This window comes from Prunus mume, linkage group LG1 (genome assembly GCF_029339155.1).
Source record: "Prunus mume cultivar Tortuosa linkage group LG1, ASM2933915v1, whole genome shotgun sequence".
In the NCBI taxonomy this organism is placed as follows: domain Eukaryota; kingdom Viridiplantae; phylum Streptophyta; class Magnoliopsida; order Rosales; family Rosaceae; genus Prunus; species Prunus mume.
In genome coordinates, this window is record NC_142698.1 from 12,929,566 (window position 1) to 12,955,605 (window position 26,040).

Genomic DNA, 26,040 nt, shown 5'->3' on the forward strand with positions numbered 1-26,040 from the left:
TCTGATTTTCTTAACAATATTTTGTTAGTTACAATTTGGTTAAACTTGCCTCGTGGAAGTAGGGACTCCTACTTTCAATGTATATGGAAATTTTCCTTTGTATTTTTTATGAATTATTTTTGCAAATATGTCAAACTGCGATTTAAAAAGTTGACAAGCTTACAGATTGATGGCTCCCTCTCAGCCCCCAGTATATAAATGCCTAACAAATCTGACAAAAATAGTTGATGGCTAACAAAAATAGTTTTTCGAGGGTGGATATTGGTTTGTCTTTCCTTTTCTTGTACCAATAAATAAACTTTTTACAGCAATACAACTAGGACCAACAAGGAAAGGAAGAACAAGATAGAGTTGCAGGAAAAGCCACTTGATCAGATCAATCAAACCCACTTCAGGCACTTACAAGTTTCAGTCATCAATGGTTTCACTCTTGGAGCTCTGCTCCGATTGGCTTTGGCTATCATTTCTCAACTTTTTGGGTTGAAGTACTACTCTACCTTATTTAATTGAAGTATAAACTACTAGAAATAAAAAATAACCAGCAGGAATGCAAATATTTAATAAAAAGAATGTTCCTATTTGCTGATGATGACGATGATATCCACTAACAGAGGCCAAAAGTGATTATAAAACGCCATTATTGTAAATAAATGACTATTAAACAAGAGAACTAATGTGCTTTACATTCTGACTGTCTAGGGGTGAACCGAACCCACAGTTAAACATTGACAAGTTTACAGATTGATGGCCCTCTTAGCCACCAGTATATAAATACAAAGAGGAAGACGAAGATAATGAACACATGCACTGACATACTTGGGCAGCAGCAGTTTCAATCTCTGCTCTTTCATGGCAATCAGAGAAAGCATCCATCACTTTGCATGCCCCTTCTCTTCCTCACCAGTTTTGTCCTTTGGAGAGCTTGGCTCTCTCTGTTCACTGGGTGATTTCAAGTCACTGGCTCCCTGTCACAAAAGAAAATTGGTTTACGAACAGAAAGCATGCACTGGTTAAGACTAAAAGAACTCTTCAATCAACTGGATCCTGTGATGAACATAACAGGCGATCAACACGGAAAATGTAATTATATACCTTATTTCTGTCACGCCAACCAAGTCCAAATGACAGAATGCCTAACTTTTTGGTGTTCCCCTGGGTGGTCGCAGCCCTACAAAGCACATTACCTTGATAAATACTACCAGAGAAATATATGGCCCAATAAAACAACCAATGAATAAGTAGTTACAGTATTTATGACAGGCAAATGTATACATACTATACAGAAAAGGGAACTGAATAGCGTACAGAAAATCATCATATAGCCCATTCTAGAAACAGAGATTTTCATATACCGTGGAGATTTTAGTGCTTTGGCTTGCCCAGATTCATATTGCAATGTAGCTTCCAACATCGATTCTGCCACTTTTACTCTCTTTTCCATCTCAGTAAGTGAAGACATGGCTTTGTCATATTTTTCCTGCATATATTTTTTTCTGTTGAGAAATAGATACATTCATGTTTTACAAAGATGGAAAAAGTGAGATCTGAAGGCTCCAATAGCAATACACGGAAATGAAATAACATGCCGAGCAAATAGGTTCAGCTGTCTCAATTAAGCATTTTTTTCCACAGTCATGCATTTTACAAGAATGTGTATTTCTTAGAAAGCTAAAAAGACAGGGAAATGGTGCATGTCCCAAAATTTTATTACAAAATAGGGCACTATATATCATTTACTGAATAACTGCAAGGCAGAAAACGACCAGCATTGTCTTGTTGGTGATTTTATTTCAAAGAAAGAGCAAGGAAACTCCCAAGATGTTAGGAGATGGCTTCAAATAGGCATCCCGATCTTTAAAATAGCATCATTCAATTTCCAGGGCATCAAAGAAAAAAGGAACCTGAAGCACATGAACTGCATTTTTCTGAACAGCTACTTCTTGCTCGGCACTTATTCGAGCATCTTCAGTTGCCTTCTGCTCTTGCTCCATCCACATCAAGACCTGAACAGAACCCAAAAAAAGAAAAAGAAAGAAAGAGATTATCTTTCCTCTCCTCGGACCCCCGCCCCAAAAAAAAAGGACAAAACAGCAAATAAATTTGAACCTTAAGCATTGCAGCCTCTTGCTCTGTCTTATCAGCAAGGGCTTGCTGTAGCTCAGCCACCTCTTTCTCCAACTGCTCAACCTGCAGGACCACAAGAAAAAGTATTAACTTACAAGGATATGAATCCAAAAATTCACAGGAAAATCTTGTAATTCACAATCCTAAAATCCCAGGGAGAAGATTGGAACAATCTGTACATAGTTGGATGACCAGAGGATGTCTACCCAAGTGAAGAAAGATTCTCCACTAGCACTGGCTCAACTAGTTACGGTGGATAGGAGACTAAAGCATAAAAGTTTAAAGCATTTTCACTAGCGTTAGGATCTCAATCTTTTTTTCTTTGGTTACAAATTCTGAAACAATCTTATCTTGAGGGTGTCGGGTGCAATCACTTCTACAGTTAGGATGAATTGTGACAAGGTTGTTTGAGTTGAGGTGAGAAAAATTAAAAAAAGAATACAACTCCTCTATCACCTTGGTTGCATAAAGGATAAATGTCACAATTCATCCTTACTGTTGAAAATTATTGCACTCAAGGGCCTCAAAATGGTGTCCAACTTGTGTGATTTACCAGGGGTGAATAATCCTGACCTTTCTCATTAATAATAATCAGAAGACTGAAGATAACCCAACAACTCATCTGTCACTCCAAAACATCAATCAGTAGATGCTTGATGTCATGACAGCATATTAGAGTGCCTGATTGAAGATAAAGCAACAACTTGAAGGATATATTGTGTTGACTGATCCCTAAACTATTCATCAATAATCTTTGCACTGCTGGAGAAAGATTTGAACTAAAGAAACTTTGTGAAACATCACCATCTTTAAAACAACAATTGCACAGATTTCTTCAGCATGACATAATAGTCAAACATAACAGATTTCTTCAACATGGAATAATTTGAGATCATAACACAGGAAAAATAGTCAGCTAAATCAACAGTGTAACTACCCTTGCACTTAATTCTCGTCGATTATCAAGCTTGACAATCTCCATAAGCGCTGTCTCCAACTCCTCAGCTCTAGAAAAGGAACAGGAACCACAAACAGAGTCTCAATCATTATTGTCACAAGGCACAAAAATAAGATCACAACAGTCCAGGCAAAAGGGCAGTTGACAGTTTCACCACAAGAGTAATTACATGCATGAAAACCAATGGCCTTCTATGGGTGTTAATAGGTGCCAAATGGGCATTATCAAACTAGTAAGTTAAAGAGTTTGTTCATTTTTGAAGTTTCACATTGATGAAGGCAAAGGGCAAGAAAAAACTTTGTGTCAGAAAACAACAACAACAAAGCCAAAACTGATGTGTGTTTTTAGAAAAGGAAATATTTAGGTAGTCTTATGGATGTACATTAACCTCGATGGGTAAGTAAGGATGAAGGAAACAATGCATTGCAGGATTCCAGCTGAAATGGAACAAGGCCCACAACTAACATCTTAAGTACGTCTTATCTTAAATTCTTTCACTTTTATCAAGCGATAGCTACCAAATCAGGTCCCAAAAGTGCAGAACTTCGAACCAAGTTAAGTAGCAAGTAACCTGAGTACAGCAGATCTTTTCTCCTCCAGCACTCTGCATAGCTCAACCTTCAACCAAATGACCTGCACAAAAGCTGTTAATGATTGAAATTTAAAAGGAGTTGTACAGGGATTGCTTATTTCGTTAAACTAATTACAAGTCCAGAAAAACTTTTAACATGTCCGTTAAGTAGTCAACTAAATGAACTTGGCCAATTTTATCAAGACATTTACTTCACAATTACATTATAGATCCAATGTATGCCAAAAGATTTTTAGGAAAAGACGAGAAGAGAAAGCAACCTGATCCTGAAGCTCTGGTAAAGAATCTACTTCTGAATCAACGGATGTGCCACTAAGTAATTCATCAAGATTATGGGAGCCAGATTTTGAATGAGATACACAGGCATCTGTAGTGCCTTCTTCAGTAGTATTTTTTTCTTCTGTTACAATAGGATCATGCTTAAAACTATACAGCTTAGATGCAAGCCCTTTGGAATCCTTCCAAACCTGACCCATTTTAGATCTTTCCTCAACTACTGCTAATACAGCTGGCCGATGCTTATCTCTCAACTCTTGCAATCTAGTTTCAGTTATAGCCAAAAAACCCATGCAAGCAGTCAAAACAAGCTGGCTGCTATCAAATGTTGAGCCAACAAGGGACTGCAATAAAGTAATAGCATCCCCAGCATCTTTAGTGGTAACTAAAGCCGGACCTGCAGAAACATACAGATAATGAAATTACAAAATCAACAAAATCATATCTTTGATTGAAAAACAAACAAAATCATATATTTTATGAGCTTAGAGTTAGCAAAATTGCAGCATATTACCATATAGCTCCAATAATGCTAGTGCTGTTCGAAAAAGCATAACACGATTTCCTTCAAATAGAAGCACATCCCAAACTCGAATAACTGAAGATCAAGGAAGCAATAAGGAGGTAGATATGACTTCGAAGTCTTTCTTGAAACTGAACTAATGAGAAGTTATTTAAACAATGCAAAGCAGTGTCTCATAAATCTCACCACTCTCCCAAGGAATCATATTTACAAATATGGAAAGGAACCAAGGTCCAGTGAACCATGCCACCTGGACTCCTAAGTAATCCAAATGATTCACTGCCATAAGCATGGAGGGATGGTAAGAAGAGTACCACACCATTTCATGCAATGTAAAGAACCAAATATAAGATGATTGATGATTATGAGAAGTATGCAAACCCAATTTTGGAAAATTTTCTCGCATCAACTCCTCAAATACAAGTTGGTCCACCTGATAAACAGAATAATTAATTTTCATGAAGATGAATCAGAATAGAATCCTCCATAAGTATTAAAACTGTTGGAAATGTGATAAACATCAAATGGTGAATCAGAATGCAATGGCATGTATTTATGCTCAAGAACTCTAAACCATGAAATCACACCTGAGATTCTATCATTTCCTCAGTATAGTAGCCATCAAAATAGTCGTCAATTATACCCACCAAAGTCCTATAAGAAAAATAATATGGAAAGAAACAGTTTAAAGAATGAGCTGGGCTATCATAGAACATGCCTGTACAGATTGGTTAAGAATTGAACTGCTGTAATGTTGAAAGAGACAACCATTGTCTCTAGCAAATATGGAAAACTCTTTCAACAAAATTTTGCGCCATAAAAAAAGAAAGAAACAAAAACATATGGATAGCCAATGCACAATTCAGAAATCTTATTAAACTATTTATCTACAGAAGTTATTTGAGAGCATCGATTTTATTAGAAATGATATATATATACACAATTTGAGGAGATAGGGGAATATGAGCTCTAAAAACGTACCAAAAGGCATTTTCCTCTGGCATCAGAAGTAGCAATAACCCTGCAAAGAAATTCATTGCCTGCATATATTTTCATACCAAAGTAATAATAATATTGACTAATATAGTAATAAATAAAACATTTATCAGGTGTTCGAAAAAATAAAATAAAAAAACACTTCAGGTCAGTGCATGTAATGTATTAGTTGCTAGAAGTGTACACAAAAGACAAACATTGAATTTTTTTAATTAATAAAATATGTTACCCCTTGACAAATCCACTGAAACACATACAAAACAAAATTTCAGATGAATTGCCCCAATTACCTGGCAATACCCAACAGAGGGGTTATGACGAGCATAAGCTAAAAGCAAACGCCTCAGTGAATTACGACCATCCTCATTCAATGCAGGATGCCCTGGAAATGTACGTGGTATGTCCTGCAATAGAATGCAAAAAGTTAGTTTAGGGAGAAACCCAGATTGCAATACAAAGCAAAAGAAGCAGCACCTACGAATTGAAACGACAAAGTCCAAGGCACATGCATCTAATGACCTTCTCAATCTGCCTTCTCCATTTTCTGGGAACACCAGATGAGTTGTCTTTATCCACGCTTTCAGTAGTGTTTGTTTCTTGAGCCAGCAATTCATAGTAATATCTCTCCACCCGACGAGCCTTCACACCAACAAAAGCTTGCCATACCTGCAATGGAAAGATTTAGAAAACATTGCACTTCCTGTCAAACAAGTTATTTTGGTAAAAACCAATCAAGTTGAGGGTAAGAGTTTTACCTCTCCCCTCAGATCCGTTGGCACTCCCCCATGAACTAGAGACTCCAGTTCTAGTTTCCAAGGAAAGAAAGGCTCTGGAGGGACCCCATTAGCCACAACTTCCTCTGTCCCAATACTTTGCACACTGTTAGGGACACCACCATCCATAGCCTCTACTTCCCCAGCAACTTTCACACTGTCAGAGAACCCATCACTTACAGAATTTTCTGCAGTGAAGGCATCCGGACTGTCGTTCAAAGCATCGCTAAAGCAAACGTCTTCCTCAACATCATCCTCAGATGCCCCTCCTAAAGAGGCTGCTTCTGATGGAAGGTGGTCTTTATCCACAATTATCTGCTTATCTTTCATAATTTTTCCCTTCCTAATACGAAAGCTCATCATATTTTCAATGGAACTAAGAGATGATCTAATGAGAGTCCATGTTTGGACCTTACTTTTTTCTGTTTCTTTTGAATGTTGAAGCTCCTTTTCGGGATCTCTTTCTGATGAACAACCCGAAACAGATTTCCCACTACTTGTATCATTCCCTTCCTCACCACTCTCAGGAACTGTCTCTGCTTTCTGCTCAGTAGCTTCAGCCTGCAATTCCTCTTTATGTGCCTTCTCAGGAGAGCACAGTTTAGAAGATTTCTCTACATGTTCAAGGAAGTTCTTCCATTTATTTGATCTTTCCTCTTCCTCCTCCTGATACCATAAATATATCACTAAACTGAATGGTCAAATTTTCTTACTTTAGTCCTATGGCTCTGTTCATTTCGATGGAAATACTTCTTGCAACAGAAGAAGTCCTTGGAAAAACATTTGTAAAGCCTCACTCCATTTATTTAAAACTATTACAAAACTGGAACCTAAGGATAATACATCATGCCACTTTAGTTTGCTATAAAGCTTAGAATCAATTTAAAATCATATTTTCCTCTCTTGCAAAAGTTTCAGCTGATAATACCTCCCATAGCAATCACACAGACAATATCAGAATTTTAAAGCAAAATACTGGCTTTCGCCCATCTACATATTGAAGTTGATCATATGATACTTGAAGGAATGTTAAAACAGTTACAAAGTGATTTTAATATCAAAAAATGCGCATAACATGTACCCAAGAAAATACCTTATAGATATGAGAGTACTCTCTATATCTTTGTACATGCTGAGGTCTCAAAGCAAATCCATAGGCGTCCCTGTTGACAGCAATTTCTCCATGAATCTTTTAAATGGAAACTATTAGAAAACTTTTATATAAAAAATCTAAGATTCCATAACAAAAACAATCTAACGCAGCATCTTGATGTCAAATCAGTGCCAGAAAAAACAAATGTGCCGTGCATTTAACATCTACAAACAAATATGAAGGTTGCAGTTGCCCGGCATTGTGAATTAAGAAACCGGAGAAGAACCAAATACACAATAAGTTTCTGAACTCTACAGACCTGGAATCAGCCTCCAACGAGCGCTTACTCAACAAGGACAACAACATGCTTCAAAAAGAGTTGCAATTCTACTGCCCATAGCTCTCATTTTCTTTACAACCGAACTCAAAATTCTAAACCTTCCGCCACATTACACATCCGAAGCAAAAAATGAAGATCGACCATGCACATTACGCATTTGGACGAACCCTAACCCTAATTCCCCTCAATTACCACATAACCTCATCAAAATTCAAGACTAGCCAATCCTGAACCTCATCAAATTCAAGACTAACCAATCCTGAAGCAGAGTTTGGATAATCGATCTTCGAGAGGAATTGAACAGAAGAATTTGAGTGCGATGTGACTGAGTCACTCTCTGTTCCGAAGTATCAGCAGCAAGAAGACGAAGGATTGTTAGAGAGAGTCTAATTACATATAATTTGTTAGAGAAAATGCGAAGAATTAGGTTTACAAGACACGTTGAGAGAAGAAGAAATTTCAAAGCGTGCGTGAGAGCGTAGGCTTTACCTCCTGGGCTTTGGAGCGTGGAGGACATTGAAGCTCTGTTCCGCCATCATAGCTAAGAGAGAGAGAGAGAGAGAGAGAGAGAGATTAGGGTTCGTGGCGTTTGATTCGGAGAGATATAAGAGCCGGTTCTTGATCTCTGAAACCGACACTTGGGCAAAACGTCTTCCCTCTTTCACTCACTCACTCTCTCTCTCTCTCTCTCTCTGTGAAGAGTGTCACTGTGTAAGCTCAGGTTTTCATTTCAAAGCTTCTACTACTATGTAGACGTTGAATTGAAACTGCCAGTTTTGGTCACGTGAGCTTTTAGCGGGTCTTGGAGGGAAGCTACGCTGCAGCTACGGCCAACGCTAAGTTGGATGCACGTGCACCTCATCTTTGTCGGTTTTTTTTTTGGCGTAATTCTGGTCGGTTGGTGTACCGTATAGCCGTGCGGCTATACTACGTTTTTATTATTAAAAAATTACGTCTAGCCGAACGGCTATACTGTTTTTACACGTGGCGAAACGGGCGTTGGCGCCAGGCAGGTCTTTTTTTTCTTTAATGAATCGTATAGCCGCGCGGCTATACTCGAGGTTTTTTTTTAAAAAAAATCCTATAGCCGATCGGCTATACTACGGCTGCTTACTATTAAAAATTAGTATAGCCGAGCGGCTATGCGGCTATACTATTTTTGACACGCTCTGGGGCGGGAGCATGCTGGTGGTACTTGTTTTTATTATAAATAGTATAGCCGTGCGGCTATACTCGGATTTTTTTATAATAAAAATAGTATAGCCGACCGGCGGTACTGTTTTTATAAAAAAATAAAAAGTAGTATAGCCGTTCTGCTAGACTCGGATTTTTTATAATAAAAATAGTACAGGGCTATATTTAAAAAAGTATAGCCCCGCGGCTATACGTGGGATACAGCAGATCACCCTTGAAAGTTCGTCTTTGGAAAACTTTCGTCCCATGATACATTATAATGACCCCTTGCATTTTAATATTTATCTGGTGAGAAGCTTGAAACTATAGATATAGAACTATGGCCTACCTATCGTCGAGAACCAAACAGCAATTCATTGAAGGTTCTTGCTCCAAATCTTAAAAACTTGAAATGGAAAGGCAGTGTAGGGAATGTCTAAAATCTGGGAAAACTAAAGAGCTTTGAGGCATAAAGGGAATCAATTTGGCACAGTAATTGAGGTTCTTTGCAACATAAGCTGGCCAAAAGTCCTTATTATAATTGAGGAGACAATCAAGGTAAAATATTTGGAGAAAAAAATTGTAGACGCACAAGTTACTGTCCCCTTTCAAACTAAGAATTTTTCGTGAAAAACTCGCAGGCTATGTTCCAGGAAGGTTCCATGGGAGCACCAATTTTAGATAATATTTGTGACTTGAGCTTGCATTGTATAAGCTTGAATGATGACTTTGTTCCAGCAGCGGTCTCTTTTCTTAGAGGAATGCCTAAGTGAAGTATGTTGCCTACTGATCTCCCTCTCACGCCCACACATACTTTGTTGGTAAGCTTTTTCTTTATTGTTAATTTAAAATTAATTTGCTTGTATGCTTGGTGGTATATTTTCAGTCAAGTGGCTTTGGTATGGAATACTGGAAACTGCAAAACCTTGCTTTACTTCTTCAGCTTAAGGAGGTAGCCATAGAGTATTCGGACAACGGATCTAACGAAATCGAGTTTGCAAGAAGGTATATCCTCGAGCATGCTCAAAATTTGAAGAAAATGGTCATTGTTCTTAATTGCATCGTGAGTAAGAGCAAGATGATTTCCACTGCCGCAGTTATCATTCGGGTGGAAGCACATTAAACTTTGATATTTTAAGACAAATTTATGTATGTCCTTGATGAAAATGAAGATGCAGGTAAGGATCAACTCGTGGTATATGACTCAGACTTATATTACAAATTTAAGAGAGTTAGTGTATTGAGAGACTTATAATTGCAAACAGCTTGTGTTGTGCAGCAGAACGAGAGCTTCACGTTTGTGGTTTTTCTTTGTTTGTTTGGGTTTTGTTAGTTAATTTGGATGATGAAGATGCTCAAATCATACTTCTTCCTCCGCCACCTCCACCTCCACCTCGCATGTCACAGCTCAAGCGTCAGTTTTATCAAAGTGATGAGAACCCTGTGACGACTCTGGTGGTGGCCAAGTCTAGAAAATAGTGCATCTTTGTATGTTTCTCCCTTCTGTTTTTTAGGTCTCTGGAACTCGTTAATGATAGACTATCACTTGTACCGTAAAAAATCTAGATAAATATAGATAAATATAGAAGTATTTACCAAGAAAAATAGAAGATAAATACGTAATTCAGGCAATGATAACTTAATGCTGTGTTTATTTTTTAATACACGCGTTACTCTTACAAAGGGAGAATTTCTCACACACACACTACAAAAGTGTTATGAAGTTTAAACTAGAGACCACTCATTTACAAATCAAGTTCGTCTTTATTTAGAATCACAGAAGTCGAATTCAAAAAGTCAAGAATGAGTATATGATACTAATAAAATACAGGGTAAGTCACATTTCGCGTAAGCAAACATGCCACGAGGCTCTCATACCCAATAAAAAGTGTGAATCATGATAATTTACTCATGCCAGAAATAAAAAATCCATTGGTTGTATTGTACATACATGCGCTGCGGTTGCTTTTCTAAGATCAAATTTTAAGACACAACGCAATTTGTCTTTGGGAGACTCTTTCCATTTACAGCACTATGTTGGCAAAGGAAGTCTCTTTCGTTAATTTTTAGGAAAGAAACACATAATTGACATGGACGTATAAATTAATTCACAATACCAAATGCCCTGAATTTTATTGATGTAACCAAGACACTATTACATATAAAGATCCAGACAAAGTCCATATCCATAACAACACTACATACACATGCATACATAATTAGGCCGGCAAACATTCTGTATGAGGACCGAGCCAGCCACTTATTTATATCATGTCCAAGGCCGAAGTTTACAAATTTTACTGTTGGTCCTGCAATGGAAACATATTTCATATAGGTTAGCAGACACAGCATGACCAATATAGAAACAGAGACAGAAAGAAAGACCATGAATTTCATATTCAGGTCAGCCGAAGAGAATGTACCAAGAAGCGCTTCTTGTAGAATTCAACAAGCTCCTTTGGATCAGTTTTGGTCACCTTATAAGCTTCAATCTTGTTGATTTCCTGCACAAGGACAAAAAAAATTTCACCATCCGATACCTAAAACTATGATATGTACGAACTAGTTAGCCAAATTCAATCTTGTTGCTTAGTCTCATGGGACGTTTCTGTAAGCTACTTCAAAGAAACTATTCAAGTTCCTCTTTTTTGTGTACCTCAAACCATGCTGCTAGTTTAGGCCTCCCTGCTGTGATGTCATACTTGATCACCTCTGACAAGAAGACTTGGAATCTCTCAACAAACGGGATATAGGCTATGTCCACCTGAAGATCACATTTTTATCCATTACTTCAACTTTATGTATTATCATATTGCTAAAAAAAGCATCTAAAAATAACAATTGGCATGTACATAATTCTATATCCAACTTACCAAACTGAACTGACCCAGAAAGAATGGCCCATCATCAAACTTTTTAAGAGCATTCTCCAAGTAATCAAACTGAGCATCTGATGCAGATAACAAATTTTGGTCAGTTTAAATTTATCAACAAAATGAGTCACCCTAATGGGAAAAACTTCCAAGTCTTACCGGCTTCTTTCGCTGCATCTCCTTTGAATGAATACAAGGCCCTAGTGAAGGTATCAGTGTAGGTTATTAGTTCTTCACCAAACTTTCTTCTCTCAGGGTCCTAAAACAATTTCACAGAACCACTTGGGTCAAATTTCTGAGAGACAAAGATAGGTTATCAGAGGCAAAGTTAACTTATGGATAGATATCTTACAGTGGGGAAAAGTGAAGGCCCTTCAAAGTTACTATCCACATATTTGATCAGATCAAGACTCTCTCCAATGACCTTTCCATTGTGCTCCAGTGATGGCACCTATAAAATAATCAATCAAGAGATCTTTCCAGCTTCAACAAATATTCCACAGATACTCAATGATAACAAAGAACATAACTTTGTTCAAGTATATCACCTTATTCTCAGGATAGACCTTTTCCTTGTACCAAGCAGGCCTGTTTTGAAGATTTATAGGGACTAACTTGATCTTCTCTTGCAAACCCTGCAGCACAAAAATTCAACACAACAAAAGTAAGACAACATATTAGATATGGGTTCTGATTAATTCCACATTTTATAATATTAAATCCAAACTAACAAATGAAAACATATAACAAAAAAGATAAAGAAAAAGAAAAAAAAGATAAAGTGAGGTCTTTTACAATATAAGGGTTCTGTCAAGAGTTCCAAAAGCAGAGGAGATGAACAACCTTATAATTCCTAGTGATCCACACCCGCTGTGCAAATGGGCAGGAATAAGATACGTACAGCCTTCAAAATACAAAGTCAACAATTAAAAAAGCACATAGCAAACACAGTGAACTGAACTGAAACAAAACCAAAAAAAAAAAAAAAAAAAAGCAAAAACAAATTAGAGGAAAGAGCTAAACCTTGTAGTGCCATCAAAAAGAGGAGGTGGGCTGGAAGTGGAATCCAGCGGTGGAGAAAGATCCTCATGTCTGCAAGACCCCATAAAAAAAACACAAATTCAGAAAAAGCCAGATGCACAAATGACCAAAAAAGATGAGAAATCGTACTTGTAAGCCATTTTTGGTGCTTTGCCTTGCAGAAGGTTCAGTGTGGTTTTTCTTTTTGGGCAATGAGAATCTGGGGCACAATGTCGTCTATGTCCAAAGTTGGTGATCCTTTTATAGGGACTGTGTGTTGTGATGGTGTGAAGTCGCGAGCAGTGACGAATGTGTGCGTTGGGCTTCGGTGGTGCATGATAAGGTTTCGTGGTCTTGAATTTTCAGCCGTTCAATTTGAGGACAGGACCTTGTCACGTCTGATTTTTAATATTAATCGTAGGGTCAGCAGACCGTGAAAGAAAGTTGAGGATGCCGACTGTTTCTATATTCTGATATTGATCCAACCGTCATCCACTGGTCAGTCATGAAAGCCATCTACAAGTCGGAAGATTCTAGATTCTTGGGTGGATTTGTTTCATTTTGCATCTCTCTTTTTTTCCGGTCAACATTTTTTACTTTTCATTTTTTTATTCGAAGAAGAATTTTAATTTAACATCTCTTCAAACAAATACCATAGTAGTCACGCGGTTTAGTTTGGTGAAAAAGTCTTGACTTATATATTAATGGTTTTAAGTTCGAACTTCATAATACTCTTTTTGTATAGATGAAGAAATTGAAAATTACATAGAATTCTAAAATGATAGAATTTTAATTTCCATCATTTCAATTCCTGGCTATTGAAGATTTCAGTGTTTGAATTTATGCATGTCGATTTTTATAAATGCCATAATTTTGTAAATGACATTATGAAAATTGTCAAATGACGCATATTTTGGTGGAAATTAAACTCGGAAATTTGATACCCTGATTTCCATTTTTTTCGCTTGTCATTTAATAAATTTCGCACTTAAGTTGCCAAACAAGGAAATTGTCAATATCTCCTCTTCATTTCCCGACTTTTAGCTAAATTCAGACTTATTTTCCTTATCTAGATAGAGGGTAGTGTGTGTGGTGGAACTATGAATTTTTCGAGGGGGTTGCTAGCTAAAGTGTTTAGGGTAAATCTAATGAACTTTTTTTTTTACTTACATTTTTATTAGCCTTTCTATAAATAAAAGTATATATTAAATCATATAAACCACACTAATTCATGATTCCATTCCATTGACTAATTTCCAATAAATTTTAACATAAAACAAATACATATTAAATTGAACAAGAAAACTGATATTATCAAAATGAAAATGTGTCCAACAACAAAATTGAAAGTATACCTATTTTAATATGTATTTTTGTTACTTCCAAGCAATTAAATTAATAGATAATTGGTGTTTTTTAGACTTTAATACATTAATACACACTGGACCATATTGAAAACAAATCAAATGTAGGTATGATTATTTTTCAACCCAAAAGCATCACTAGGTTACAGCCCAGGTTAGCCTTTAACTTAGTTACGCCCCTCCACCCCTTCCTAAATTTGGCAACAAAAAAAGGAGAAAAAAGAAATAAAAATTTCACATATTATTAAGTAAAATATTACATACTAAATTTGTAAATAATTAATATTAAAAAACTCTATATGACTGAATTTTTCACTGTATCTTTAAAATTTTGCAGAATAATACACTTACATATTTTATTCATATTTTTCCGTTTGTATTTTACTAAGTATGAGAGAAATACATAACAACTAATAGATTAAGGAGGATCATATTTAAGTTCAGATATTTTTTTAAAATATAATAATCTATTTTTAGGTAAATTATTCTTTTGTACAACTTTTACAAATAGAACGTGGTTCAGAAAGAATTTAGATTTGTAAAAACTACAAACTACCACATCATTTGATGAACTCAGTGCATCATGAATTTTCCATACGTAACCTCAAAGAGTTTATAAATTGGTTTATGGAAGCAAAGATCGGCAATTTTCTACCCGTATATTGAAATGTTAATCAATCACCCTTTCTTTGCTACTTCACTTCCTTTTACTCTTAGTCACTTGAACGACAAGTCATACGTTTTAGACATATATCTTTGTTTATGTTTATACGGAGAACTTCAATTCGAGTATGACTGCGACAAGAACAAACCAATTTAGCCAAAAAGAGAGAAATAAATACTTTGGCTCAAAGGAATTACAGTAGCATATGCTATATAGAGACTTGACATTTTTATTTCCATCCATCCCGCCGCTTCTCATTACAATTTACAACCAAATGAAAGCTATCTCTTACAGAATTGATTGGGTTGATTCCCCCAAATAATCATGGATGAAATGGCCTTCCTGCTTTATCGTTGTTGTGCATGGTCAAACGCTTTGCAACAGTGAAAGAAACACTTTCTTCTTTCAACCTTGCAAGATTTTCATCATTGCTTTCCTCGCTATTACGATAACAATAGCATTTACATGTTAAGACCAATTGCTACTGTTATTTTCAATAGTAAAGGGCAAAGATTAAATGCCTAGGAAATAATAAAAACGAAAAAAATAAATATGAAATACAGATTTTTCACCTGCCCTGAGCTTGAATGGCTTCTTGAGCTAGTCAGACTTCTTCATTAGACTTAACAGCACCCCAGCACTAAGACTTGTAGCTACAAAGCCAAGAGACACCTCGGTTGATACATGGAACCCTGTGGAAGAGTTGAGAAGGTGTGAATTTATGATGTCTTGAAGATTTTGTATAACAAAAACAATAATCCTTGAAATACCAACCAAAATAATCCAGGATCATCTTACACCCGATAAAGCCCAGAACAACACCAATTGATGGCTGAAATGAGAACCAGAACATCAAATATCTTATTTTATTTTAAACTTTTCAATAGGAAAGATCCTTAAATTAGGATGCAATTCAAAATTAACAGTTCGTGGAACGACCACATGGTCATATTGCCTTATTTCAAGTGTGTGTATATAGAAACGGGTCGGCCATGATGGTCTTCTATGGGTAAATGATCATTAGTTCACACTAGTTGTTCAGAAAGCACTAGAAATTCTAGAGCAAGTCAAGTTTGTACCTGTAAATACTCCAAGTCTGACATACCCTCAGAAATGAGTGTGTAAAGTGATCTTAAACCTACATTCAACAGAAAGGGGGTCAATATAGAAACGCACGCACATCCATAATAAGATTGTAACTGTATAACCCAACTTAGACCAAATTTACAGAAATATGGCCAATTAAACCTACATGTAACAAGAATTACCTACGATGGCAAAAAGATTAGAACTGAACACTATGAAAGGATCCCGAGTAACACCAAAAACTGCTGGTATGGAGTCAACCTAAAGAAAAATGAAGAATCATATCAACATTTCCATTAAAAAATTACGTGGAAAAGATAAGATAATATTTTATCTACGTATATCATATATCTATATATGTCTGACACTATTGATAGATAGGTAAACCTACAGCGAATGCTATATCACTGAGCTCAATAACTGCTACCGTGAGAAGTAAAGGTGTGGCCTGCCCAAAATGTTTGACACCTGTTAGAGATCAAGTAGACATCAATTTAACACAAATTGATTTTCAAGTTTGAGACAAAAACTGTGACATGTTGATGTAAATAACATCTAGGCAGTTTAAGACTTTCATATCTCAGTAACCTGTGCAATACAATTTTGTACCCTAAGAATATCCCATAAACAACTTACCTTTCGCACACCATCTTGAAATGTGAAAAATTTATTGCCATCATAACTCGCTGCAAGAATTCACAACACCAAAAGAAAGTAGGCATTAAGACCATACACCAGAAAGAGAAGTTAGTGCAAAGCGAGGTAAAATGATGACCAAAAAAAGGTGAGGTAGAAGTTTGCAAATAAATGCTAGCTCTATAAAAAATTTACTGAAGATTGAGTGTTTGCGAACTAGTTTACAGGTGGCAAAATAATCAAAAGGATGCAAATTTGCAGGAGTATGTCAACTCTACAACCATTTTTTTTAGTGTAAGATGGTCTCCTAGGACTTGCTATATTCAAAGCCCAAGACAGACAAGGATCACCCCCAATAAATTCAGAAATTTCCAGTTTTAATCTAATCTTTAAGCACATGCAAAGAACCCAAAAAAAAACACTTCAACTGAGAAATAGGAAGGAAACAAATCCAAAGAGAGAACATTACACGTGACAGGGATAAATCTCTGGCATGTCTTCACAACAAAGTTGTTGGATAGATCAGTGTCATCGTCTTCACTGGTAAATAGCTGCAGCAGTAAAATGACATTTTGAGTCACAATAGATCTGATTATATAATATAAAATAAACAGAAGAAGATAGTTACCACAGAATCCTCAGAAAAGAAGATTCACCTTGAAGGATGAGTAAAGGAGTATTGCAGCCAGGAAAAGATTCACCGCCTCAAACCTCTTCAACAGCAACATTGCAGAGAAATTTCAGAAGGAGCACATACAATCAAGAAAGCAATATAGATTCACAAACACATATGCACATAGAACTATAAATTTACCTGCAGTGTGGCTGTTCCTAGGAGTATTAATGTGAAACGAAAGACGACTGCACCAGCAATACCATATGAAAGCACCCGATTCTAAAGTTCAAAGTTCAAACAGAGCGAACTTTTCATAACCATGAATTACCAGAGAGCTTTGGTTGTTAAAAACATCTTTAAGTAAAGATTTGAGAGAACATATGGACCACAGAATTTGAATGCTAAAGAGGTTTTATAAAATACCTGATACATGATTGGCACTTTGAAGTACTTGAAAATCAGAACAAAGACAAACAGATTGTCCACTGATAAGCTTTGCTCCAGCAAATACCTGAAAAGTCCTAACATTCAGCACACAGCACAACATATAAATTTCCAAAATCGAAATAAAGATAATGAACACACCATGCAGTCATATGAAAAAATCACCAAGTTAAAGTACTTGTTCCCAATTATTTTGATTCAGATACTAGAAATGCCTTTATATATTTAGGTTATAGACCAACGACTAATGCTTTGGACTATAAATAGAGTGCAACTTTCTATCAACTGTTTTAAGTTTCACAATGCAAATTTCTGCATACCCAGCAAAAAACTCCGTTGCCTTGCCAACTCCATCTTTGAAACCCAAACCGACACCAAATGCTACCGCAGCGCACACCTAAAGGAATTAATATCTACATCTATCAGCATTATTGAAGCAGACAATTCAAATTAAGCTGAAAGGTGCTCACCCACAAGGCTACAGTTCTTACGGAAGAAACATAAGCTTCACGTCCCTGCGTTTTCTCTGGAGAGGAAGTATGAGAGGTGTCCACATCACCAAAGTCATCACGTGACCGAGAATCGACCCTCTCACCTTCTGCAAATTGAAAAGGAAACTTCATATTAAGCTACAGAAAAGTATCCATAAATTTGACATAATTTGCGTCAAATTGTCAAAACTATCAGTCCATTGGAGCTAAAATCGTTAAGCTCAAGTGACATGATCTCACCAAATCGATATTGGTACTATTAAATTAAAGTTACCCTTAAAAATTCTTTTTAAAAAACAAAAACATAAAGATAATTCAATGTGGGCAACTCCAATTTGCTCATGAATCTCGATTATACATCCAATGAGTAGAAGAAACTCAAAGTCACCTGAAATGGATAAATCATCATCTTGCTCAGTTGTTCTAGAACGTGCAATCGGCGCAGATTGGCCACGACGACTGTGACCACCTGCAATCCAAATTCGACAAATAAAAATATGTAAAACCCGCTATCAGACTATTCCATTGCATAACAAATAGAGGGAGAGAGAATGAAAGACCTGTGCGGATGCGAGGGATATGAAGGTGAATTAAGTGAGGCCAAGCCCACTTTGGGGCTGGAGATGGTGATGAAACCCTAGGCAAGCGTGAACTGAACTTCAGAGGAATGTGGACGCCGTTGTGGACGACAGAAGCCATGCCCATGGCTGCGAGGGAGAGAATTGGTGCCAAATTCAAATGAAGGAGGTGGGGAAGAAGAGAGAAGCAGCTGTATGGTATCTTATCCTTTTTGAATAAATTGGCCTGGCCACACAGAAAAATTGACACATTTTAAAGAAGGACAATAAAAAATGGACTTATTATCACAAAACGTATATAAGGTTTACGAAACTATCAAATTGCATTCTTAATGTTTTTTTGTGTCACTCATAGTCCTTAAGGTTAATATATACGATCACATATGGTCCTGCCATTAGGTTCCGTCAAAAACTCAGTTAGTTTGCTGATGTGGCATATATATATATATATATCACAAAACATCCTTGAGGTTCACACACCTATCACAAAGGGTCTTTACGATTTTTTTAATTTTTTTATTTAAAATTAATAAAATTTTGGTTTTCTTTTGTAAACCTTAGGGACGTTTCGTAAACCTTAGTTAATCACAAATTTGGCATCTAACAGTCGCATTCAGCGCCTCCTCAGCTGCAACTGGATTTCATGCTATGAAAATTACTTGGTGGTGGGGGTAAAAAATGATGTAAATTTGAATTTAGAGAATAAGTTCTCAAATGGTATTTTGTAGCTAGGGTTTTTTACTGTCGCTGAATTTATGCAAACTGAAACTTATTTATAGACAATTTTGGTTCTCCAACTTTCTCATTTGTGTTTAATCTATATATATAAAGCAAAAGGTAGAGAATGGTGAAACATTCAAAATACCAAAAAATGCCCTTGGTTAATGCAAACATTAAGAATTGAAATTATTAATTAAATGAGGATAATATGGTAAATTCACACTTTTTCATATTAAAAAAATTAAAATTAAAAGAAAAATCAAATAATTGATCCTATTTTTATGGAACACAACTACCCATTATCTTTTTTAATTCTAAAAAATAAAAAATGAAACAAATTGGCACTTGCATGAGCATGTGCCAAGGGGCTAGTAAAAATAAAATAAAAATTTATCCAATTGAATCATTTCGTCACAATTGTCGTCATTTTAAATCACTTGAATGGCACCGACTTGCTTTTTTGTGATAAATGTGACTTTTGGGTCAATTCTAAGCCATTATAGACAAACTTAGGGCTATATTGGAGTTTTATCAAATTGTATGACTCAAATTTGGAGATTTTGGTGAATTATGATTCCAATTGAAAAGAAATGAGATATGTGAATAGGGTTTCAATTTGGGGAACAAATAGGTTATTTTCTAGAAGATACTTGCTCTAAACTTGACAGTTTTATCTCTCAAATAGCAGAAAAATTTACTTGTGACGAGGATAACACTATTTTGCTATTCCCGGCAAATAACATATTGACACATGGAAAAGTTATCCACGTGTCATTGCGTCATCGGTCGGGAATTGCAAAAAGTGTTATCATCGTTGCATGAAATTCTTTCTCCTTAAATAGACCGTCTAATTGACGAAATGTGACGATGCATTTGGAAGAGAAAATTTAAAAATACTAAGAAATTCATAAATGATGGAATTTAAAATGACGGAAATAAATGTTCTATAATTTGTAAAGTTTTTTGTTTGGCTAATGGATTAAAACACATAATTTAACATTTATCATCTTGAAATTTTAGAAATGACGACTATTTAAATATAATTTAAAGTTGGAATTTATGACCTCAAAATTCCTTTTTTTTCACGTGAAATTTCTAGATTTCTTTGTTTTTTTTAAAATTATTTATCTAAACACGAGAATTGATTTATATAAATTTAGAAATTCTGACTTTTGTCAAAATCCCAAGTTTATTTCCCTCATTTAAATGTATAAAATGACTGAATTGACATGAATGAGAAAGTTAATGCACTAAGTACACACAAATTTGTTGGAGAACGCAATAAAAAAAATTAGTTGGAGAGTTAAATTAAAACTCAAATAAGTGTAAGTTCAGGAATGAACAAGTTCTGTTAAAAATCCTTATGAATAATTTACTAGACAATTTTATTTTTTTGTTTTTGGAATAATGCTACTTTTATCATATTTTTATAACACATTGTTATACCACCTTATGTGGTAGATGAAGTATACAACCACATCAATTAAAAAGTGTTAATAAATCATAACAGAAAAGAATTTTAAGGGCATGTTTGCTATTCAACTTGATATCCAACTTTTTAAACTCAAAAATAGAATTTGAGTCCAAAACAAAGAAAACCTGTTTAGTAGCCATATTTTTGAAAATTCAAACTCAGGAACAACTCTAAAACACCCCAATTATTAAAAACAAAAAATATTTATTTTTTCATTTTTTTTTTCTAACAACCCATCGTGCCTCTTTGCCTTTCTCTCTCCTCCCTCTCTCCACCATTTCTCTATCTCTCCTCCCGATTACGTATATCTCTCTCTCCTCCCATTCTCGTCTCTCTCGTCTCTTCCTTTTTGCCTAAGATTTCCAAACTTACGTTTCCGGTAGAATCAACATTGCAATGATAGTCGGTTTGGGTTTAAGGTTTTCTTTATACATGAGTCGACTACCAAAAGTGACTGGAGGTGGCCCGATTTTAAGGTTTTTCGACGAGAAAACCCTTGATTTCTCCGACATCGGTTTGGGTTTTCCAATAAGGTATGGGGCCGGATCTTTGGCGGAAAAGATAGAAGAGAGGTTGGGGAAACTTTTTCATGGAGGGACCCCGGTCAAAGGCGGCCGAAGATGGTCAGACTGAATCTGAGAAAGTTTGGCACGTATAGGGTAATTTTTGGGCTGTTTTTCCAACCAAAAATTTGAACTATCCTTTGGCTAATCAGGTCGGATATTTTATGGGTTTTGTAGAGGAGGATGTGAGAAGTGTTTTTCGTGAAAGTTGTGGCGTCAACAAAGGTTGGAAGACATCGAAAAATAGGCTAGACGTGGCAGCGCCATTGTTCACATGAGAGAGAGAGAGAGAGAGAGAGAGAGAGAGAGAGAGTGTGTGTGTGTGTGTGTGTGTGTGTGTGTGTGTGTGTGTAGGGGGGAGAGAGAGTTGACTACAGTACAAAAGTTATGATATACGAGTACAGTCATCTCTCTCTCTCCCAACCCATTTTACAAAAATTACTGTTGTGCCACTATATTTCCATAGATCATAACTTCTTTGTTTCTAGTTGAATTTGAGCTTGCCTCCTATTTACAAACTCGCATCAATGAGCTCCATGCAATGGTACAACTCAATTTCCCAAATTCATTTATGAACAAAAAGTTACCAAAATATCCCTACCCAAGGACAAAAATGTAATTTGAAAAGAAAATGTTTTCAAGAATTCAACCAAACAAGTTCTCAAATTTTTAAAATTTGAAAACAATTTTCAAATTGCATACCAAACAAGTTTTTGAATCTTAAAAATAGATTTGAGAACTCCTTGTTTTGTAAAAAAATCAAAGTTTCTGAATTAGTTTTAATTAATGTGGTTGTACACCTCATCTGCCACATAAGGTGATATGAGAATGGGATAAGAGTAGCATTATGGCATGTTTAGTATCCAACTTGAGTCCAACTTTTTAAACTCAAAAACAAAATTTGAGTCCAAAACAAAGAAAACATGTTTGGTAGTCCTATTTTTAAAAACTCAAACTCAAGAACAGCTAAAAAAATCCCAATTATTTAAAACAAAAAATATATATTTTTTCAGTTTTTTTTCTAACAACCCACAAATTCTCAAAATTTTAAGATTTGAAAATAGTTTTCAAGTTGTATACCAAACTAGTTTTTGAATATTAAAAATAGATTTAAGAACTTTTTGTTTTTAAGAAAAATCAAAGTTTTTGAATTCCCTAATTGAATAGGATACTAAACATCCTAACTTTTTTTTTTTTTTTTTTTTAAATAATAACCAAATTGGGACCGACAGTAAAATCCGGTAACTTGCAAAATTGAAAAAGCTGTAATTTCATACCAAAAATAAATCCGGTAATTTCATAAATTAGTTGGTTTGATTGACCAATCAAATTACACCGCGTTGGGGCATAAAGAGGAAAATATCCCTCAAAGCATCAGACGCTTCTTGTTTGTGCTCACTGTTCGACTCTTCACATTCACAACCGCATAACCCACACCAAACGGAAGCTCTCTCTCTCTCTCTCACCCTCTTTGCCGCACTTCTTACGCAGTCTCCGATCCCCAACCCCTCCAGTTCTCCAATGGCCACCGACACGCAGAAGCTCAGCGACACCAACCCCGCCCTAGAGAACCCTAAGAAAACCCTAGACCCTTCCCCCGTCCCACCCACCGCCACCAACCCAGATCGACCCGAAGACCCGCCCACTGACACTCCCTCCGATCCGGCTCCGTCATCCGAGGTTGTGTCCGAAGAGAACGGTTCCAAAGCGGACTCTGAGGATCCGAAGACCGCCGCAGGCTCTGAAGCCGGTGATGGCGCTGCCCCTGCTACCGCTATTCAGAAGAAGATGCGCCGAGCCGAGCGGTTCGGGATATCTGTGCAGATGACTGAAGAAGAGAAGCGCAACTCTCGGGCTGAGAGGTATTGGGATTTGATTTTCTTTTGGGGGTGAATTTTTAGGGTTAGGGTTTCTTGGGCTTTCTGTTTTTGTTTCAATTTCCGTTTGGTTACTGGGAAAACATGGTGTGAAAGAGTAGAAAAATAGATTCTGGCAAAGGGAAAGCAGCTGAGTTCATTGAGTGTGTTTAGATTAACGTGCACTATAAGCAGTGTTAATATTATTTGATAAGAATTAAAATAGGTTGTGATGATTTTATTAATCGAAAGATCATGGCACTTGAATTATCAAGCAATAGGGGGGGGGGGTAAAATCTCATATTCTCAGTGGAGTGGCAGGGCGAAAGTTTAGTTGTGGTCAAATTTCATGTTTGAAATATTGTTCACGGAGGATTTGACTTAATTTTAATCTTTATTTCTCTTGTTTTCTGGTAATTGTGTTTCTGAAAGTGTTGGCTTACCTACCTTATGGCAGGTTTGGCACTGTTTCCACATCGCATGGATCGGAAGCATCTAAAAAATCAGAGGAGCAGAAGAGAAAGGCTAGAGCAGAGAGGTTTTGTTTCATACATCTATTAATTGAGTGCTCATACACAATTCTTGAATTTGAAATTGGAAATTTCTGGTTGTTTGTTCTGATGTTGTTATTAATCTCTTTCTTGGTTATCAGGTTTGGGCTTTCTGGTCCAGCTGTGGCGGGTGATGAGAATGCGAAGAAGAAGGCTCGTCTTGCTCGATTTGCACCTATTTCCAAAACCGATACTAAAACTGATCCCATGGAAGATGAAAAAAGGAAGGCAAGGGCACTCAGGTATGTGTCAGTGCATGCTATTTACCTATTGTGTTAATAAATCATTTAAACATTTCTAGTAAACTACTCAAGGATTGATGCTGATGGTTCTTTAGATTTTCAATAGAGTATTTTTTTCGCTTATTTTAATTATTTTAAATCTTTAATGTTATCTTTCTAGGTTTTCAAAGGCCTCAACAGGTTCTCTTTCTCAAGTGAATGAGAAGGGAAATATCGAGCCGGTAAGACCCTCTTAGTTTGACTGCTTCTGAGAATCTTTTGAATAAGAGTTTTTTCTTTGTCATTATCTTTCTTCTAGTGCTGATTATTTTATTTTTCTATATTAAAAGGCAGCCATAGCTGGCAGTGCTGGTGGAGGGGTTTGAAAGGAAGCGTATGTGCCTAGTAGTAAGTTGATTTTTATATCTACTTTGGGAGTTATGGAACCAGTTTTAATTTCATTTTCATTTTTCTCCCCTTGTACATTAGTACAGACAAGTTTGTATGCTTTTCAGTGGGCTTCTTTAACTTATCCTGTACCTTGTTTTGATTTCTTTGGCAGGTGTAGAAATCTAACATTTTGTGGTTCCCTCAGAGGCTTCCGTACCCATCACTACCTCTGATTTTATGGATTATCAGGCGCAGCATTTTCCCAATAGTGGATAGATATCGTTTACAAGTCATTGAACACAGTTTGGCGGCATAGCGGAGCTTTATTTCATGCTTGTTTTGGGTTCCTTTCAATTTACCCGGTGAGGCTTTGAATAATCAACAACTACCTACTTAGTGTTAACTTACCCTGTTATCAAGAATGTCAGAAATTCCGTATTTACGACCAAGGGAAAATTTGGTATTGGATGAAGCTTTTGCAGAAAGTATTAGGTGGCTACTCACGATGCAGTGTTGAACAGTAATACAAAGTTGGTTTAAGTACACATCATCTGATCTGTTACTAATTGTGTTGCAACGTGCTGTTAATCACATCATACTGAGATGTCTGGATTTTAGTGTCTTAATCAATCAATCTGTCATATTAGTTATTGTTCGTAGGATGAGTGGTGATAATATATTATTTAAAAAGCAGAAAAGTCTAGCCCTCATGCACAGTTGAGGATGGCTGCAATCATGGAGTTCACTAGGTAGGCAGATCTCTAGTATTATACGGAGCTCTGTATAATTTGTTTCGTGTGTGTTAGTTTAATTCATGGGTTTTTATATTTGTGGTTTATGTTTTTGGTTTTCTTATTGTATGACGGAGCTCTTATTATGGTTCTATCAGTTATCCACTCTCGCTTCTTAATGCCACTGGTTTGGATCAGATGAGATGTGTAGGCATATGCGACTGAGTACTACTGTTCAACACTGCCATGAGAAACATGTCTAAAATAGGTTTTAATTGAGTAGAAGGTAAGTTTGTTGGATGGACTTCTTTATATGTATCAGCTATTCGTATTTGCTCCACAGAGGATTTACCTAGATTTTATTGTTAAAATTTCTGATATTCTTGGTTGGTCATTTCGGGGTAAGTGAACGATTTGGAGGTGGTGGTTGATTTTCTTAAGCCTTGCTGGGTCAATCGTGCAGTCTACAGGTAGGACATTGGGAATGGATTGTACTTTGACATTTTGGTCAGTTTATTGTTTTGTAATTTTTATATTTTGTATATGAAGCTTCCATTGGAAAAGAATGTAGAAACAAACATCCACCTTATGTGGAAATTCATGTTTTGTATTATTAGCATAATGTGGATGGAAGACCTTTTAACTAATTTTTGGAGGGAATCAGGAAATGTTAGTTTACATTTTCCAGTTTTGTTAAGTTATCAAATTGCCTTGTGATGTTCTGTTTCTCACCTGAAGTTTTCTAGTCTGAGTTGTGCATGTATGTTTCTTTTGTTCTGTTGGTGGTATTGCATTTGCATGTTATGTTGAAGGGCTGTGAAATATCAAAATTGAGTTGAATTAACCTTCAATATTTCTCTCACAATTTCCATCGTAATTTTTTCTTCACAAATTTCTACATGTTTCATACCCTC

General features: G+C 36.1%; 4 protein-coding genes across 13 annotated transcripts; 1 reads left to right on the forward strand and 3 right to left on the reverse strand.

Moving 5' to 3' along the window:
* Positions 1-621: 621 nt before the first annotated feature.
* LOC103340373 (uncharacterized) lies at positions 622-8,403 on the reverse strand. Of its 5 annotated transcripts, none has more exons than XM_089044008.1 (18): positions 8,165-8,403; positions 7,336-7,405; positions 6,225-6,908; positions 5,989-6,135; positions 5,760-5,873; positions 5,455-5,513; positions 5,061-5,127; positions 4,855-4,906; positions 4,660-4,752; positions 4,465-4,548; positions 3,935-4,347; positions 3,654-3,715; positions 3,062-3,131; positions 2,107-2,187; positions 1,902-2,003; positions 1,353-1,477; positions 1,093-1,168; positions 622-965 (listed from the first exon to the last, which is right to left on the reverse strand). In XM_089044008.1, exons 1-18 carry the CDS (start codon positions 8,212-8,214, stop codon positions 873-875), a joined length of 2,442 nt encoding a protein of 813 aa, XP_088900134.1. In that variant the 5' UTR covers positions 8,215-8,403; the 3' UTR covers positions 622-872. The 5 variants fall into 5 exon arrangements, with proteins under 5 accessions (XP_088900134.1, XP_088900136.1, XP_088900132.1 ...); XM_089044010.1 differs by lacking the exon at positions 8,165-8,403 and adding an exon at positions 7,655-7,945; XM_089044006.1 differs by having other exon boundaries at positions 4,660-4,906.
* Positions 8,404-10,951: 2,548 nt separating this feature from the next.
* Positions 10,952-13,051, reverse strand: LOC103340362 (glutathione S-transferase L3-like). Of its 2 annotated transcripts, XM_008243771.2 has the most exons (10): positions 12,892-13,051; positions 12,745-12,813; positions 12,565-12,625; positions 12,270-12,356; positions 12,074-12,172; positions 11,881-11,980; positions 11,722-11,798; positions 11,505-11,612; positions 11,272-11,352; positions 10,952-11,157 (listed from the first exon to the last, which is right to left on the reverse strand). In XM_008243771.2, the coding sequence occupies exons 1-10, from the start codon at positions 12,900-12,902 to the stop codon at positions 11,146-11,148; spliced, it is 705 nt and encodes a 234-aa protein (XP_008241993.2). In that variant the 5' UTR covers positions 12,903-13,051; the 3' UTR covers positions 10,952-11,145. The 2 variants fall into 2 exon arrangements, with proteins under 2 accessions (XP_008241993.2, XP_088907588.1); XM_089051462.1 differs by lacking the exon at positions 12,892-13,051 and having other exon boundaries at positions 12,745-12,827.
* Positions 13,052-14,920: 1,869 nt separating this feature from the next.
* PDE149 (integral membrane TerC family protein) lies at positions 14,921-18,851 on the reverse strand. 5 transcript variants are annotated; one of them, XR_016126588.1, is made up of 15 exons: positions 18,603-18,851; positions 18,431-18,511; positions 18,022-18,149; positions 17,872-17,948; positions 17,531-17,618; positions 17,306-17,386; positions 17,148-17,204; positions 16,961-17,042; positions 16,492-16,541; positions 16,247-16,303; positions 16,042-16,116; positions 15,849-15,907; positions 15,544-15,601; positions 15,342-15,461; positions 14,921-15,209 (listed from the first exon to the last, which is right to left on the reverse strand). XR_016126588.1 is itself a non-coding variant. In XM_089051457.1 (15 exons), the coding sequence occupies exons 1-14, from the start codon at positions 18,745-18,747 to the stop codon at positions 15,370-15,372; spliced, it is 1,110 nt and encodes a 369-aa protein (XP_088907583.1). In that variant the 5' UTR covers positions 18,748-18,848; the 3' UTR covers positions 14,921-15,209; positions 15,342-15,369. The 5 variants fall into 5 exon arrangements, 4 of the variants coding, with proteins under 4 accessions (XP_088907583.1, XP_088907577.1, XP_008241982.1 ...); XM_089051457.1 differs by having other exon boundaries at positions 16,038-16,116; positions 18,043-18,146; positions 18,603-18,848; XM_089051451.1 differs by having other exon boundaries at positions 16,038-16,116; positions 18,022-18,146; positions 18,603-18,848.
* A 3,891-nt stretch (positions 18,852-22,742) lies between these two features.
* MOS11 (Protein MODIFIER OF SNC1 11) lies at positions 22,743-25,823 on the forward strand. The gene is made up of 6 exons (XM_008243740.3): positions 22,743-23,239; positions 23,691-23,771; positions 23,886-24,026; positions 24,187-24,247; positions 24,356-24,413; positions 24,568-25,823. Exons 1-5 carry the CDS (start codon positions 22,899-22,901, stop codon positions 24,389-24,391), a joined length of 660 nt encoding a protein of 219 aa, XP_008241962.2. The 5' UTR covers positions 22,743-22,898; the 3' UTR covers positions 24,392-24,413; positions 24,568-25,823.
* Positions 25,824-26,040: the final 217 nt, after the last annotated feature.

What these genes read in the sequence shown, in the direction of transcription:
- LOC103340373 (XM_089044006.1), bottom strand. Translation starts at nt 8,214, where the DNA reads ATGATGGCGGAACAGAGCTTCAATGTCCTCCACGCTCCAAAGCCCAGG. An exon ending in AGCATTATTGGAGCTATATG is followed by an intron (nt 4,348 to 4,464) that starts GTAATATGCTGC and finishes ATGTTTCTGCAG; the next exon opens with GTCCGGCTTTAGTTACCACT. An exon ending in TACCAGAGCTTCAGGATCAG is followed by an intron (nt 3,716 to 3,934) that starts GTTGCTTTCTCT and finishes GCTTTTGTGCAG; the next exon opens with GTCATTTGGTTGAAGGTTGA.
- LOC103340362 (XM_089051462.1), bottom strand. Translation starts at nt 12,827, where the DNA reads ATGGGGTCTTGCAGACATGAGGATCTTTCTCCACCGCTGGATTCCACT. An exon ending in GGATCACTAGGAATTATAAG is followed by an intron (nt 12,357 to 12,564) that starts GTTGTTCATCTC and finishes TTTGTGCTGCAG; the next exon opens with GGTTTGCAAGAGAAGATCAA. An exon ending in TTCTGGGTCAGTTCAGTTTG is followed by an intron (nt 11,613 to 11,721) that starts GTAAGTTGGATA and finishes TGTGATCTTCAG; the next exon opens with GTGGACATAGCCTATATCCC.
- PDE149 (XM_008243752.3), bottom strand. Translation starts at nt 18,747, where the DNA reads ATGGGCATGGCTTCTGTCGTCCACAACGGCGTCCACATTCCTCTGAAG. An exon ending in TCCTTTACTCATCCTTCAAG is followed by an intron (nt 17,043 to 17,147) that starts GTGAATCTTCTT and finishes TTACTGCTGCAG; the next exon opens with CTATTTACCAGTGAAGACGA. An exon ending in TAATCTTTTTGCCATCGTAG is followed by an intron (nt 15,908 to 16,037) that starts GTAATTCTTGTT and finishes TGTTGAATGTAG; the next exon opens with GTTTAAGATCACTTTACACA.
- MOS11 (XM_008243740.3), top strand. Translation starts at nt 22,899, where the DNA reads ATGGCCACCGACACGCAGAAGCTCAGCGACACCAACCCCGCCCTAGAG. An exon ending in AGAAAGGCTAGAGCAGAGAG is followed by an intron (nt 23,772 to 23,885) that starts GTTTTGTTTCAT and finishes CTTGGTTATCAG; the next exon opens with GTTTGGGCTTTCTGGTCCAG. An exon ending in AGGAAGGCAAGGGCACTCAG is followed by an intron (nt 24,027 to 24,186) that starts GTATGTGTCAGT and finishes TTATCTTTCTAG; the next exon opens with GTTTTCAAAGGCCTCAACAG.